Source organism: Capricornis sumatraensis, chromosome 11, assembly GCF_032405125.1.
Source record: "Capricornis sumatraensis isolate serow.1 chromosome 11, serow.2, whole genome shotgun sequence".
Lineage (NCBI taxonomy): Eukaryota > Metazoa > Chordata > Mammalia > Artiodactyla > Bovidae > Capricornis > Capricornis sumatraensis.
In genome coordinates, this window is record NC_091079.1 from 20424386 (window position 1) to 20440249 (window position 15864).

The 15864-nt window shown below is 55.6% G+C and overlaps 1 protein-coding gene across 1 annotated transcript; it reads right to left on the reverse strand.

Moving 5' to 3' along the window:
- Window positions 1-361: 361 nt before the first annotated feature.
- On the reverse strand, window positions 362-5788 carry MAPK15 (mitogen-activated protein kinase 15). Its single transcript, XM_068984110.1, has 14 exons — window positions 5720-5788; window positions 4424-4522; window positions 4139-4168; window positions 3944-4034; window positions 3369-3499; window positions 3094-3257; window positions 2761-2900; window positions 1995-2052; window positions 1532-1669; window positions 1326-1431; window positions 1062-1221; window positions 854-972; window positions 640-768; window positions 362-538 (listed from the first exon to the last, which is right to left on the reverse strand). The coding sequence occupies exons 1-14, from the start codon at window positions 5786-5788 to the stop codon at window positions 362-364; spliced, it is 1611 nt and encodes a 536-aa protein (XP_068840211.1).
- Window positions 5789-15864: the final 10076 nt, after the last annotated feature.

Consider the following 15864-nt stretch of genomic DNA (forward strand, 5'->3'; position numbering starts at 1 on the left):
GACAGCATACGGCACGCTGGAGGCCCCTCGAGGGCTCTGTCCTCCGGAAGGGAAAAGGCTCGGTGCAGCCTCGCTGGCAGACCCTGGCTGAGGACAACAGATGGCCAGGCAGGTGGGAGACAGAACTTTATTGGAGGAAGTGATGGAGGTTGGGGTGTGAACCTGGGCGAGTCCCGCAGAGAGACCCAGAGAAGCTCTGGGACTCAAATGTGGCCAGGAGAGGGTGCTTTGGGGAAAAGGTAGGTGGAGAGCACCGGGGGCTTGGGCCCCGGAACCTGTCAGAGGAGGGGCAACCTAGGGACTGGGGCAGAGGCGCGGGGCTGGGAGCCGGGGAGGTCCGCTTGAAGACCCGCAGGGCAGCTCAGGCGCGAGGTCCTGGGAGGAGGGGCAGGCAGCCCAGCGCCGAGAGGCAGACGGTCCCGTAGGCTTGAGAGTAGCCCCCCAGCGCGGCCCGCGCGGCCCCCTGGGTCCCCTGCGCGGCCGAGGCCCCGAACATCCTCCGACCGGGCCGGGCAGCTCCGGGAGGTCTAGGGGGAACCTGCACACAGACGAGGATCGAGGCCCGTGGAGGGAGGGCCCGGCGTGGGGAGGAGGGGAAAGAGGGGGCGGCGGGGCGGGGAGCGGGGCGCGCGGGCTCACCCGTGGCGCGCCGGGCGCGTTCGCACCGCGGCCTGGGTTCCGGTCACTCCGGATCAGGGCCCGGACGGCCACCTGGGCGGCGGCCTGCGAGATCAAGGAGGGCGCGGCCTCCCTCACGCTGGGCTTCACCTGGGGAGGAGCGAGTGGCAGCGTCACCGGCGCCCTCTTAAAGGAGCAGCGGGAGCGGTCCTGCCGCGCCCACACCACGACCTACCCACGAGGATGACGTCGCCCCGCCGGGCCTCGCCCCTCTCCCAGAACCTCCTGGGGGCGGAGGCTGGTGCAGGGGGGCTGAGTTCTGCTTGGGAGGGTCCTCGGCTCCGCCAGGGGCGTCTGTGGGGTCGGGAGACCAAACCCCGGGGTCAGGAGTCCGGCGTTGCTGGCGGTTGGTGGCCCCACACATCGGCCGCCAGACCACGCACCGTGTACGGGGCCGTGGCCGGGGTTATTCCGAGGCCGGCATCCGGGGTTCAACGCGGGCGAGTCCGAGGGCAGCTGGGCCTCCGGCTCGGGGGTCGGGGAGCCGCCCCCCAGACCCGTCTCCTTCGGGAAGCGGCCATGGCCCCTGCGCTCCAAGATCGTCTGCGAGAGCAGAGGGGCGCTCAGAGGGCGGTGGGAGTGGGGGCGGGGTCGCTGCGCAGAGGAGGCCTCTGGGCCCGAATGACGCGGGCGGCGTCTCGGAGCACCTGATGGAGGCGGCGGCGATACTCGGCGGCTGAGAGCTGGACTCCTTCCTGCACCGGGAGCCGCACGTCCCCGCCCAGTGTCCACTCACGGGCCGGGCAGTGGAACCTGCGGGGAGCCAGCCAGGCGGGTGCTGGGGTGGTGGGGCCGGGCTGCCTCGGGAGAGCCCCTCGGAGCTTTACAGCCCAGCGCCACCCCCAGCCACTACCTCTGCACGTAGGGGTGTTGCAGGGCCTGGGCTGCGCTGAGCCGCTTGTGCGGGGCAAACACCAGGAGTCTCGAGAGGAGGTCCAGGGCGTCTGGAGGGGTGTCGGGGGGCAGGAGGGCATCTAGTGTCTGCCTGGGCCTGCGGGAGGCCAGCTCGTCAGGGCCTCCAGGGTCTGGCCCCCGTCCACATCTATGCCCCTTGCTAGGGTTTCAACTTCCACCCATCCCCTGGTTTCCTGCCCCCTGCATCACCCTTGCGCACCGGAGAAAGTCGTCAGACCCCTGATCTCTGAGGCTGTTCTCCCAGCGCCAGTGGGGCCCACCCTGGTCTCCTCATTTCAGGCTGACCAACAGTTTCCCGGTTCCAGATCGTGGTCAGGAGGGCAGGCCCCATGGAGCTGACACTCACTGGCCCTGAAGGCTGCAAGGAGCACGCTGGGGCCCCTTGAAGCCCCCGCACTCACCGGGACCCCAGGTGCTGCAGAACTGAGATGTTGCAACCAGAGCTGAGCGCCAGGAGGTCTGGGAGCAAGGGCAGAAGGCAGTGTGCTCAGGAGTCAGGAAGGTGGTCAGCCACTGCTTCTGGCCTGCAGAGCAACCTCCTCTGCAGGGCCTCGGCTCTCTGGCAGGGCTCAAACCCCGAAAACCAGGTCGCACACCACCACTAGTGCACTCACACGTGCGCCTGTCCTTACACGCCTGCCTCCTCCACAAGCCGCGTGCTCTCGAGTGCGCACATGTACCCCCTACCTCCATGGGGAGTGCCTTCCCCTCTCCGCCAGAGCAGACTGGGGAGAGAACAGGGCTCTCCACGCTGCCCTCACACCGCCACCCCCCAGGGAGGAAGGACCACTGCGGGCTGCCCCTCCAGCCACCTCCACGCATCGCTTCTCTAGCACCCTGTCCGGCCCCTGGGAGCACAGTGTGGAGCTGCCTGTCGCCCCTCCACAGAGCTCGTGCTGTTGTCCCGCCCCAGGTGGACCCTTGATGGGCACTGCCTGACCCTCGTGGGCCCCATGTCCCTGGCAGAAACCCCCAGCAGCCCTCCCCTGGGCCCACCCTGCACAGCTTGCCCGCTCCAGGCTTGCCAAGGCCTCTCGACCCTGCTTATCCCACCTCCCTGCCATTCCCAGCCCCATCCCCTCCCCGCCATCCTCCCATGCAGTCCTGGTCCATGAGGTGCCATCCCCCCACAGCTGTGTGCCAGCAGCTGCCTGCCCACACGCTCACCCTCCTTGGATGGTGGCAGGATGGCCTCCAGGATGAGCTCCAGCTGGTGGAGGGTGGACGTGCCAGGGAACAAGGGCCGCCCCCGCAGCATCTCCCCCAGAATGCAGCCCAGACTCCACATGTCCACCCCGGGGGTGTACCTGGTGCAGAGGGGGGTGTGGAGCTGGAGGGGGGACCCTAGAGGCCGAGGCGCAGGTGGGAGGAGGGACTACAAGTGGGTTCTGGGACTCACGGGGCAAGAAGGCCCAGGGCCCTGGCTGAGCAGGGGGGCACAGGGGCCCTGACCTTGCAGGGGGAGGTGGGGCAGGATGAGGGCAGGTCGCTCAGTGTTACCAGCTGGAAGACAGCAACATCTCTGGAGCCCGGTACCATCTCGTGGCCACATACTCCGTCAGGGCATGGCCCTCAGGCACCTCAGGGAGGCCGCTGAGGGGGCGAGCCAGGCCAAAGTCACAGAGCTTCACCAAACAGCTGGCGTTCAGGAGAACATTGGATGGCTGGGGGTGAAAAGGCAGGCTGTGGGCTGACCAGGCTCGGGCTCAAGGACCTGGTGCACTGCTGCGGCACCGGCTGGGCAGTGGAGCTCAGCAGACAGGTGTGGGTGGTACCTTCTGGTCCCGGTGGATGACCCGCCCTGAGTGAATGAACTTGGTGGCCCGCAGCAGCTGGTAGAAGATGTAGCGCTTGTGGATGTCCTTCAGCAGCGTGCCTTTGCAGATGACGGCATTCAGGTCGGTGTCTGGGGAGGCCTGCGGGTCAGGCTGGCGGGCCTTGGGAGGGTGGGCCAGGAGAGCCCACTCTGCACCCCTGCGGGGACTCCTCAGCCCCCAGAGACCCGGGCCTCACCAGCACGTGCTGGGCATGAGCGCTGCCCGGGAGCCCCTGCCCACCGTCTTTGTCAGCACAGCAAACAAAGTTTGTGGAATTGTTTTTATACTTTATTTCATGACGCCTTTGTTTTATCAAATGAGCAGGAAAAAAGGACACGTAGCTGCAAAACCTCGCAGAGACAGGGGTCAAGGTATTCACCACCAGGCCTTGGAGGCTGACACTCTCCAGCTCCAAGGGACTCTGCTCACGCTGAGCACACTGGCCACTGCGGGAAACACTGGGGTGTGGGTGGGCGGGGGCGGTCCTGGGCCTGGACAAAGGGGGACTGGTGTCTGAGGGAGGCCTCACTCACCCATAGACTCAAACACCAGGTAAATGTCCCTGTTGTTCTCTGCCGGGATCACATCCAGGAGGCGGACGATGTTGGGATGGTCCCCAAATTCCTGGGGAAAGAGCAGGGGGCTGTGCCCTGGGGGCCAGGGGCCAGGCTTCCCCTTCTTTGGAGAAACAGTACCTGGAGCAGCAGGTAGATGGCCTGGCCACTCACCTGGAGAAGCATGATTTCCCGGAACGTCCGCTGGAAGGAGACAGAAACATGAGTGTGGGTGTGGAGCAGGAAGGAAGCCCCTGTCCGGAGAGGATGCGAAGGGACAGACACTCAGTGCCCGCACACCTGCTGGACCCTGGGTTTGCAGGGGACGGTGCTCTGAAAAATGCAGAAACCTGCTGTGATTGGGTTTCCAGTTGTACCTTTCTGACACAAGGCAGCGGGGGGCCACCCCCCAGCCCTGCCTCATCCTTTCCCACACCGCTCGCTTCCCCACTCACTTACCTGGGCATCTGTCTTATCCTTGAAGGCATCAAAGATTTTCTTGATGGCCACAACCTCGCTAGTCCTCCGATCCACTGCCTTCCACACAATGCCATAGGCCTGAGGAGGACGGTGGTCAGCCTGCAGGGCACAGAGCCCCGCCAGACTGCCTCCTGCAGACACGAGCCTCCTCCTTCCCACTTTGCTTCCAGAAAGGGGAACCCCCAAAGCTGCAGGCCTCCAGAGGAGGCTGATGGGAAGCAATGGGGGTTAGAGGCAAGAGAGGGGGCTCTGGGGAGGCCCCAGGGGGATGTGGGGTAGCAGGTCCTGACTGTGGAATGGGAGGGAGCTCCTGGGTGAGTCCCTTCTCTGACAGACTTTCACCTTTGCAGGCATCCTGTCCCACTCTCGTGTACCCCATCCAGCCTGTCCACAGATCCTGTTGGCTCCAACTTCAGAATTCATCAGAATCTGAAGACCTCCTCTCCCCTCTGCCCCTCCATCCTGCTCCGAGCCTCTCCCACATCCAGCCCTATCACTGCCCTGACCTCTTAAATTCTCTCCCCCACTCACTCCCACAGGGCATCCTCAGCCGAGCAGGCAGCCTGGCCTTGTAAAGTGGTACCAAAGGCTGCTCCTCTCCCCATGACACTCACAGCAGGAGCTGAAGTCCTTGCAGTTCCCCAAATCCCCGTTCCCAGACCGTCCCCCTAGTCTCCCGTCCAGTTACATCAGCTCTGCTCCTTCCCACCAGCTCAGCATGTCCTTGCCCCAGGGCTTTTGCACGATTGCTCGCACTACCTGCAACTCTCTCTGCTCCGTGTCTCACACTTGCACACACCCTGTGATCCAACGTGACACATGTACTCACACAGTCCCACCTGCCCTCCCACGCCCACAGTCACAAACACACGCGGGCTCTCACGGGGCTCTGGCCAGCACTCCATGCCCACCTTACTCACTGGCTCAGGCCCTTCTTGGGCAGGCATCTGCCCGCCCTCGGTGCCTGTGTCACACTGTGGGCACCGGGAGAGGCAGCCGGGAGCCTGAGGCGGTGGTGGGGACAGCGGGGGCTGGGGGCTCTAGGATCAGACCTGAGACCTTGGGGGGCCCAGCTCTCAGCTGCCTCCCAGAGCCACGGGACAAGTTCCCTGCGAGTAGGGCGCCCTGTTGTCGGAAACGGGGCACACCTGCAGCTCATGGAGGAGGCAGGACCCCAGCGCAGGAGTCCCTGCAGCGTGGACGGCCACAGTCCCCTGACTGGCCCTACCCACGTCCTGCAGGTCCCGCGGACGCCCGGGCTCCTCTCGAGCTCACCCCCTTTCCGAGCCGCCGCTTGAGCAGGTATCGTTGGGCGACGTGACGGTCCACCTCGGCGGTGCACATGTCGGCAAGCGGGAACCAGGAGGCCTCCAGACAACCGCGGGGCTCCAACTGTTGAACCCGGTTGCCTTGGGAACCGACGGAGCGCTGTCTGCCGTCCAAACCCCGCCCCATCCGGGGCCCCGCCTCGGGGCCCGCCCCCCGCCTCCGGCCCGGCCGAACCAGAGGAGGTGCCCCTCTCCGCCCCCTCGCCGCACCTGCGCCCAGGGAGCCTTCTGCCCACCCCGGGCCTTTGCACGTGCGGTGCCCACGGCCGGGCCTCCCTCTCTGCCTTCTTCCGGGCTTGCTAAGGCGGTACCAAAGGGTAAAGTGTCACTCGTAGCCCTCCTCTCCGGAGGTATTTGGGGGCAGGGGCCGTGGCATCCCCAACGTGTAAAATGCTACAGCGACTTTGGGAAAATATTTGGTCGTTTCTTAAAATGTTTAACTTAAATTTAGCGTGACTCGGGCATCTTCCGGTGGTATTCACCCAAGAGAAATAAAAACATGTGTCGAGTTACACACCCACGTACATAGCTTTATTTGTAACAGCCCCAACCTGTAAACAACTCGAATGTTGCTTCCAGCATTTGAAACAGGAATAGATAAACAAAAAGTGGTATAACCACACAGTGGAATATTACGCAGAAAAACAAAAAAGGACAACTATTGATACACACAACGTGGATGAAGCTCAAAATCATTATGTTAATTAAAGAAGCCAGACCTTCTCTCAAAGAGAACTGTATGGTGCCATCTGTACGAAATTCTAGAGAATGCCAACTACAGATCACTGATAGCCTTGTGGTAGAGTGGAGGGAGAGATGCATTGCAAGTGGTACAAGAAAACTTTAGGAGGTGATAGAAATGTTCAAGCCTGGTGATGGTTTTAGACATTTAACCCATATGTCAAAACAGTTGAAACTGTACAATTCAAGTATGCACAGTTTATTATACTTCAGCTGTATCTCAATATAAAGTTGGAGGGGGAAGGGGATAAACATGAGAAAAAGAAACAAAAAAGAGATGAGAGACTTTTATTTTGGTCGTGAGGGAGTGACTGGACTGTCCATGCTCTTCACTGATGAAGAGTTAGGAAACTGGACAACAAGTATGTGAACCAAGTGCCTACAAACACTGGACAGCCAGCGCCTCAGGACGGTGCTCTCAGCAAAACAGACCAGATGAGCGCCTCTTAGTTCTCTTGCTGAGCGCCACGTCAGGGTGAAGATGGAGAAATTTTCAAGAGTCCAAGCACAGAACAAGAGGGGTGGGGGTGGGGGTGGGGAGGGAAGGTGAAAGTCCAGATTTCATATGGGCAGAGGACATCTTTAATACTGAGCAGCCAGGGTGGACATCAGAACATTCAGGAGAAACCCCAGGTGGGTCATGGCCTCAGTGAAGCGACTGAACTAGCTCTCGACTAAAGGCTATTCCGCACCCATCACGAGTGTGGTGAGCAAGCCTCAAAGGGAACAAGATGACACAGGCTGTTTAGTTTAACAGGCTGCCAAGGATGTCAATACTCTTTAAAGGGAAACAGGAACAAAACAATACTCAGTAGCATAAAATTCACAATACCCAGCACCCAATAAATAATTATTAGACTTACCCAATTAAAATTATGGACAGGGGGTTCCCTGGTGGCTTGGTGGTAAAGAATCTGCTTGCAAATGCAGGAGACATGGATTTGATCCCTGGTCTGGGAAGATCCCACATGCCTTGGAGCAACCAAGTCTGAGTGCTACAACTAGTGAGCCCGAGCTCAGGGAGCCCAGGAACTGCAACTACTGAAGTGCTCCACAACAAAAGAACTCACTGCAGCGAGAAGCCAGTACACTGCAGCGAGAGAGTAGCCCCCGCTGTCTGTGACTAGAGAAAGCCCTCATGCAGCAATGAAGACCCAGCACAGTCAAAGACAGATAAATACAATTCAAACAAAACCAAACCAGAAAACTATGGACAAAGACTTGAATAGACCCATCTTCAAAGAAAATGTACCAATGGCCAGCACCACAGGGAAAGACGCTCAACATCATTAACTATCAGGGAAACGCAGTCATGATACGTGGGGTGACTGCAAAATGAAACAAAAGAAGTCTTGGCAAAGACGGAGAAAAATCAGAACTCTCATAAGGTGCTGGTGGGATGTAGAACAGTGCAGTTACTGTGGAAAACTGTTTGGCAATTCCTCAGTAAGTTAAAGATAGAATTCCCATATGATCCAGCAGTTCCACTTCTGGGTATAAGTGTGTGCCTGCATGCTCAGTTGCTCAGTCGTGTCCAATTCTTAGCTTGCCAGGCTCCTCTATCCATGGAATTTTCCAGGCAAGAACACCAGAGTGGGTTGCCATTTCCTACTGCAGGGGATCTTCCTGACCCAGGGATTGAACCAACCTCTCTTGCATCTCCTGCATTGGCAGGCAGAGTCTTTACCATTGCACCACCTGAGAAACCTCTGAGTATATATCCAAAATAATTGAAAACAGATATTCAAAGAAATACTTGTACATGAGTTTTTGCAACTAGTCACAAAAGCCAAAAGGTAGAAACAACCCAAATATCCAGCAACTGATGAATGGATAAAGAAAATTATATCTATACAGGCAATGGAATATAATTCATCCATAAAAAGGATTTAAGTAATGGTATATGCTACAATGTGGAAACACAGTGCTAAGTGAAATAAGTCAGATACAAGAGGTCACATATTTAATGATTTTCACTTGAAGGAAATACTCAGAATATGTAACTCGATAAACACAGAAGGGCTTCCCTGGTGGCTCAGTTGGTAAAGAATCTGCCTGTAATGCAGGAGGTCTGGGTTTGATCCCTGAGTTGGGAAGATCCCCTGGAAAAAGGAATGGCAACCCACTCTAGTATTCTTGCTTGGAGAATTCCATGGACAGAAGAGTCTGTCAGGCTACAGTCCATGGGGTCAGAAAAGAGTTGGACATGACTGAGTATGGATGCACTTTTTAAAAGCTATTATAAATATGCTCCTGGATATAGAGAAAACATGAATATAGTAGAAAAAAAATGATCAGTGAATTCAAAGACATAGCTACCCAAACTGAAACCACAGAGGGGGGAAAGAAAAGAGTAATGACTTGTGGGATAGTGTCAACCAAAAGGGGCGTGCAATATGTATGTTTGAGAAAGTAATGGCTGAAATTTTTGCAAATTTAAAGAAAAAATGATAGATTCAGGAAATTAAATGAAGTCCAACTAGGAAAAACACAAAGAATTCATAACTAAATTGCTGAAAAGCAGTGATAGAGAAACAATTTTTAAAATAACCAAAGAAATTTACATACAGAGGAACAAAAAAATAAGCGTGACTGTAGAGTTTTTATCAGGAAAAAAATTCAAGCCAGAAGAAAAAGCAATGACATCATTAATGTACTTAAAGGGGAACAAAGCCAATCTAGAGTTCTTGAACCAATTCCTAAAAGTGCAGCATATAGAAAGCATGGGTTTCCCTGGAGGCTCAAATGGTAAAGAATCTGCCTGCAGTGCAGGAGACTCAGGTTCGATCCCTGGGTCAGGAAGATCCCCTGGAGAAGAAAATGGCAACCCACTCCAGTATTCTTGCCTGGAGAATCCCATGGGCAGAGGAGAAGAGCCTGGCGGGCTACAGTCTCTTGGGTCACAAAGAGTCGGACACGACTGATTGAATAACACGCAGAAAGCATATACAACAGGTTACAAATGAGAAGCTGGCTATGATTAAGGCAGAACTCAGTGCTAAAAAATTAGAAGAGCAAGTTCAGGGCCGCCAAACAGACATGGTAACTCTTCAGGCTGGAAATGAACTGAATCTGGTGAGAAACATGGTCTCGGGAAACCACAGGGGCCTTTAGTGGAAAAGCCCCCTGCCAATGGAAATGGCTGACATAAATCGTTAAATGACTTGGGCATTGATGGGAAATGGATGCAATTAAATGTTCTATTATATTAAAAATGTTTTCATATTATTGACATCTTATAATCAAGAAAGCGGATACAGATCATACAAAATAAAGATGCAATTCAAGAACTAAAAGAGGAATTACTGGTATCAGGAGTGAAAGACTATATTCCTCCCAAATCCTGCAAGCACTGACCAGAAAATACGGGTTTATTGTCAACAACCTCCCACCAAGACACTTGATAACTTAGATGAAATTGAAAATTCACTGAATGAGTGGGAATATTCCCCAGATATAATCAATAATAAAGTGAAAAGCTCTGTGCCTACAAGGACAGAGAAGAGCAGGAAAAGAAGGACTGACAACCACTTGGACAGGCTGAAAGGGATGAGAGCTGGACTCACTGCAGAGGGTCTGAGGTGGGGAGTGGGGCCGTGAGCCGAGCAGGAGGCACAGCCAGGCATCCCCCAGCAGCAGGCAGCAGGAGCAGGTGGACGCAGGAGCCTAGTGAACTCACCAACAAGGCAGGACCAGGGGTGGGGCGTGGAGCGGCCCCACACAGCTGCGGAGGGCAGTGCGCACCGCAGGCCCCTGGCTGGCAGCCCAGCCCCTGTTCTCCCTGCCTCCTCCCCTCCCTGCCTCCTCCCCGGAACCCGCACCAAAGGCAGTCTCAGCCCTGCCGGTCTCCCACCAAGAACACGGCCATTAACCAGAAGCAGCCCCAAATCAGTGAATTTCAGCAAAAAAGAATTCTGCAGCGTGAACTTCATTACATTCACTTAATTATTAAATCAGTTTTTCAGTGGTCATTTGACTCATCCACTTGCTCTTTTAAAATCTGCTATTATGTGTTTTCTCTTGGGGCCATTATTTCCACCCAGTCCATTTCCCCCTTGTTTAAATATCCTTGCAGATATAAATTTTGTCAAGAAGTTTTTATTTTCTCATAAGTGTCAGTTGACAGTTTTATTGCGTGCAGCTGTAGCTTCAGGTTTGTTCTGAGTGCATTATTGATTTAGGGTATTTATTATGCATTCAAGAAAAAGTGGACCATGCATTGAACTTTTAGCTGACCCATGGGGAAATCATGTGCAGTTTGGAGGGCCGCATCCAGGAAACCCGCAGTTGGGGGGAGTGAGCACATGGCCGGTTAAACCCCTAGGTTGAGGTGATTTGGCCTGAAGTTCCTGCTTCATGGTCACCAGCCTCCCTAACACCTTGGAGACCAGACTCACGGGGAGCCCGCCTCCTGGACGGCAGAGTGTCACAGTCCGTGCGGGCCCTGCCCCTCCCTGTGAGTCACAGTCCAGGTTCAGGGCCCCACCCTTCCTGCCCCTCAGTGTCCAAGTCTGAGTAGATATCAGCTGCGTCCCCATCTACATTATGGTGGAGCCCACCGCCCATCCTGTCCCCGGAGCAGCCCTGAGCCTGCAGCAGGAGGACCTGCTGTGCTCCCCAGCACCTGGGGCTCCAAACTGGGCTCTCCTCCCCCGCTCCCAGCTGCCTGGGCCTGTCCTAGGAGGGCGCCTTTGGGTTGTAGATGGACTTGTCTCTAGATCATGTGTCCAGAATCAAACAGGGGATGCTCCTCCTGACTGTCTCTCAGGGGTGTCTCTGAACCAGCCTGTGCAGGTGGGTGCTGGCGTTGCCATCGGAGCCTGCTCGGGGCTCTGGACTTTGGGCATCCTTCTGTTTGTCATCCTCTTCCTCACAAACAGAGGTAGGTGAGCACCCCTGGAGGTGGAGTGCAGACCAACCTGGATCATACCCCGAGCCCCAGCTCCCTGGCCTGGCCACTCAGCGGGGACCAAGGACCAAGCCACAGGCTCTGGGCTCCAATGAGGCCTCTCCCCAAAGCTGTGACCCACTGACCCTGAGCAGGCCAGGGCCCTGGGTCACCACAGCAGCATCGCCACAGGGCCCCGACCCGCCCTTGCATGCTCCGTACACATGTGTGCACACCCAGGGCTCCTGCCGGCTCCCGCCCGTGTGGCTCCTGGGAATTGGGTGAGGTGCAGCGTTGTCCCTCACAGCTCCGTATGTCTGGGGAAGGGCACTTCCTTCAGGGGCGGCCGCGGCTGTGGGAGCTGACCCACATCGTGGTCTGGATATTGTCCTTCCAGCTGGGGCTGACCGTTAGCTTGGTGTGGGTCTGGCACCGGTTCCAAGGTGCTTGGCTGTCTGGGGAGGCCGCTTGAGGAAGGGTCCTGAGTGGCCAGCCCAGGGCCAGCTCAGGTTGGGGTTGGGGCAGGGCAGGGCGGCAGGCAGCCCCAAAAGGGGATCTACGGAAGAGGACAGACTTGGGGGCCTGCCCAGGACGAGAGAACAGCCAGGTCCGGGGTCTCCAGGGCTTGACCTCAGCCAGAGGATGCACTGGATAGACAGGCTCTCCTGGACCTCTCTCACGGTCTTGCCCATCCTCCCCTTCACCATGGTGATTGCCATCAGTACGGTGCTTCTGCTCAAAGGACAAGGTACCGGGGTGGGGCTGGGGCATCCCTCCTGCCAGGCCCCCTTCTTCTGACCTCTGCCAGAGAGGCAGTGCACACAGTGGGAAGAGCCCACTGAGGCCCAAGTCACAGACCCAGTGTTTTCAGGAGTCCTCACTCTGTGCCTCAGTTTTTCCATCTGTGAAATGGGAGCAGGAAGTGCTTACCCGTGGGTCAGACACACAGCCCAAGCCCGTTGGTACTCCAGAGAAGGGGCGCTCACCCCAATTTTCCAGAGCCAGGAGGGAGGGCTCCAAGGCAGAAGGAACAGCAAGCCAGGGCAGGAAGGTGTGCCCTCTGGTGGCCTGGCCGGGTAGGGGCAGGGGCTCAGAGAAAAGAGCGGTATCCTAGGAACAAGCCGGAAGGGACACTGTGCTGCGGCCTTCAGGGTCCAGAGCGGGCTCTGGGAGAGCCCGCTGGGACGAGGGTAGGGGAGCGGCCTTGGGAGAAGTTGAGCAGACTGCCAGCGCCCCTTCCACCAGTGTCTTTCCAGCTCAGGGTCCCAGTTAAGAGGTGAGTGACCCCTCCTGATGCTCCCCAGCCTGGGTCTTGGCTCCTGGAAGGACAGAGACCCCACGCCATCACGAAGGGAGGGGAGATGGATCAGGACTAACACTTGGCTTTGAATCTGGGCCCTTGGAGGTGAGTTCCGTTTCCAGTGGGCGGCGGGGTACCTGAACACTAGATACCCCTTTCTCAGCACAATTAGAGAAAGCCCCCTGAGGTCTGCAGTGAGGGCGTCTCAGCCCCGCCTCCAGGCCCGGCACGCCCCTCTTCCCCGGGAGAGGGGCCGCTCCTGGGAACACCCACGGGCCCCGTGGCCTTCGGCGCGGAGCGAGCCCGAGGAGGCCAAGGAGACAATTCTGACGCTAATTGCCGCGGGGCAGAGGCGAGGTCCAGTCCGGGCTGCCGGCTCAGCTGCCAGCGCCGAGGTGGACGCTTCCGGCTGGGAGGGGGCGGACCGGGCGGGTGGGGCGGAGCCGGGAGGGAGCCGATTCCGGAATGGGCGGGCTTTGCCCGAGATCGCCGCAGGACCCGGTCGGGGGCCGGAGTCGGGGGATGGGGGTGGGGGTGGGGGTGGGGGTGGGGTGGGGGTGGGGTGGGGGTGGGGGTGGGGGGGTGCCCTGGGGCTCCGCCTTCGAGGCCCTCGGGATTGCGTCATCGGGAATTGCAGCGCCTGCGAGAAGCGAGTCTCCAGGAGCCCTGAGAATCAGCAAGAGGAAACGCTCGCCACCCCTCTTCGGGATACAGGCGTTTATGAGCTTTAACGCGACGACAAATCGTCGAGAAACCTGCGAGGCCCGGACGACATTAAGAACCTCTGCTCATCGGGTGCTTCACTTCGAAACAGAAATTAAAAGGCCAAGGTCTACCTAGACACTCCCGCGCAGATGTGTGCGGGGCAGGAGCCCGGGAGGGGGGACGGTGCGGCGTGGCCTGGGAGGGCAAGGGATCCGAGACCGCGGAGGACCGGCCCATCCCGGTCTTCAGAGTAGGTCCCCACCTCGCAGTCTGTTTCAGTTCAGTTCAGTTCACTTGCTCAGTCGTGTCCGACTCTTTGTGACCCCATGGACTGCAGCATGCCAGGCTTCCTTGTCCATTACCAACTCCCAGAGCTTACTCAAACTCATGTCCATTGAGTTGGTGATGCCAACCAACCATCCATCCTCTGTTGTCCCCTTCGCCTCCTGCCTTCAATCTTTCCCAGCGTTGGGATCTTTTCCAATGAATCAGTTCTTCGCATCAGATGGCCAGGGTACTGGAGTTTCAGCTTCAGCATCCGTCCTTACAATGAATATTCAAGACTGATCTCCTTTAGGATGGACTGGTTGGCTCTCCTTGCAGTCCAAGGGACTCTCAAGAGTCTTCTCCAACACCACAGTTCAAAAGCATCAATTCTTTGCATTCAGCTTTCTTTATAGTCCAACTCTCACATCCATACATGACTGGAAAAACCATACCTTTGACTATACAGGCCTTTGTCAGCAAAGTGGTGTCTCTACTTTTTGATATGCTGTTTAGGTTGGTCATAGCTTTTCTTCCAAGGAGTAAACGTCTTTTAATTTCATGGCTGCAGTCATCATCTGCAGTTATTTTTGGAGCCCCCCAAAAGATAAAGCCTATCATTGTTTCCATTGTTTCCCCATTTATTTTCCATGAAGTGATGGGGCTGGATGCCATGATCTGCGTTTTCTGAATGTTGAGTTTTAAGCCAGCCTTTTCACTCTCCTCTTTCACTTTCACCAAGAAATTCTTTAGTTCTTCCTCGCTTTCTGCCATAAGGGTGGTGTCATGTGCATATCTGAGGTTATTGATATTTCTCCCAGCAATCTTGATTCCAGCTTGTGCTTCATCCAGCCCAGCGTTTTGCATGATGCCCTCTGCATAGAAGTTAAATAAGCCGGGTGACAATATACAGCCCTGATGTACTCCTTCCCCTGTTTGGAACCAGTCCGTTTTTCCATGTCCAGTTCTAACTGCTGCTTCTTGACCTGCATACAGATTTCCCAGGAGGCAGGTAAGGTGGTCTGGTATTCCCATCTTTTGAAGAATTTTCCACAGTTTGTTGTGATCCACACAGTCAAAGGCTTTGGCTTAGTCAATAAAGCAGAAATAGATGTTTTTCTGGAACCCTCTTGCTTTTATGATGATCCAACAGATGTTGGCAATTTGATCGCTGTTTCCTCTGCCTTTTCTAAATCCAGCTTGAACTTGTGGAAGGTCTCTTTTCACGTACTGTTGAAGCCTGGCTTGGAGAATTCTGAGCATTACTTTGCTAGCATGTGAGATGACTGCAAGTGTGTGGTAGTTTGAAAATTCTTTGTCATTGCCTTTCTTTGGGATTGGAATGAAAACTGACCTTTTCCAGTCCTGTGGCCACTGCTGAGTGTTCCAAATTTGCTGGCATATTGAGTGCAGCACTTTCACAGCATCATCTCCGCGTATTTGAAATAGCTCAACTGGCATTCCATCACCACTAGCTTTGTTCAGAGTGATGCTTCCTAAGGCCCACTTGACTTTGCATTCCAGGATGTCTGGCTCTAGGTGAATGATCACACCATCATGATTATCTGGGTCGTGAAGCTCTTTTTTGTACAGTTCTTCTGTGTATTCTTGTCACCTCTTCTTAATATCTTCTGCTTCTGTTAGATCCATACAATTTCTGTCCTTTGTTGTGCCCATCTTTGCATGAAATGATCCCTTGGTATCTCTAATTTTCTTGAAGAAATCTCTAGTCTTTCCCGTTCTATTGTTTCCCTCTATTTCTTTGCACTGATCACTGAGGAAGGCTTTCTTATTTCTCCTTGCTATTCTTTGGAAGTCTGCATTCAGATGGATATATCTTTCCTTTTCTCCTTTGCCTTTCACTTCTCTTCTTTTCTCAGCTATTTATAAGTATTCCTTAGACAACCATTTTTTCCTTTGTGCATTTCTTTTTCTTGGGGATGGTCTTGATCACTGCCTCCTATACAATGTCACGAACCTCCATCCATAGTTCTTCAGACACTTTATCAGACCTAATCCCTTGAATCTATTGGTCACTTCCACTGTATAATTGTAAGGGATTTGATTTAGGTCATAGCTGATTGGTCTAGTGGTTTTCCCAACTTTGTTCAACTTAAATCTGAATTTAGCAATAAGGAGTTCATGATCTGAGCCACAGTCAGCTCCTGGTCTTGTTTTTGCTGACTGTATAGAG

What these genes read in the sequence shown, in the direction of transcription:
- MAPK15 (XM_068984110.1), bottom strand. Translation starts at nt 5,788, where the DNA reads ATGTGCACCGCCGAGGTGGACCGTCACGTCGCCCAACGATACCTGCTC. An exon ending in CGGCCACGGCCCCGTACACG is followed by an intron (nt 973 to 1,061) that starts GTGCGTGGTCTG and finishes CCGACCCCACAG; the next exon opens with ACGCCCCTGGCGGAGCCGAG. An exon ending in ACGCGCCCGGCGCGCCACGG is followed by an intron (nt 539 to 639) that starts GTGAGCCCGCGC and finishes GTCTGTGTGCAG; the next exon opens with GTTCCCCCTAGACCTCCCGG.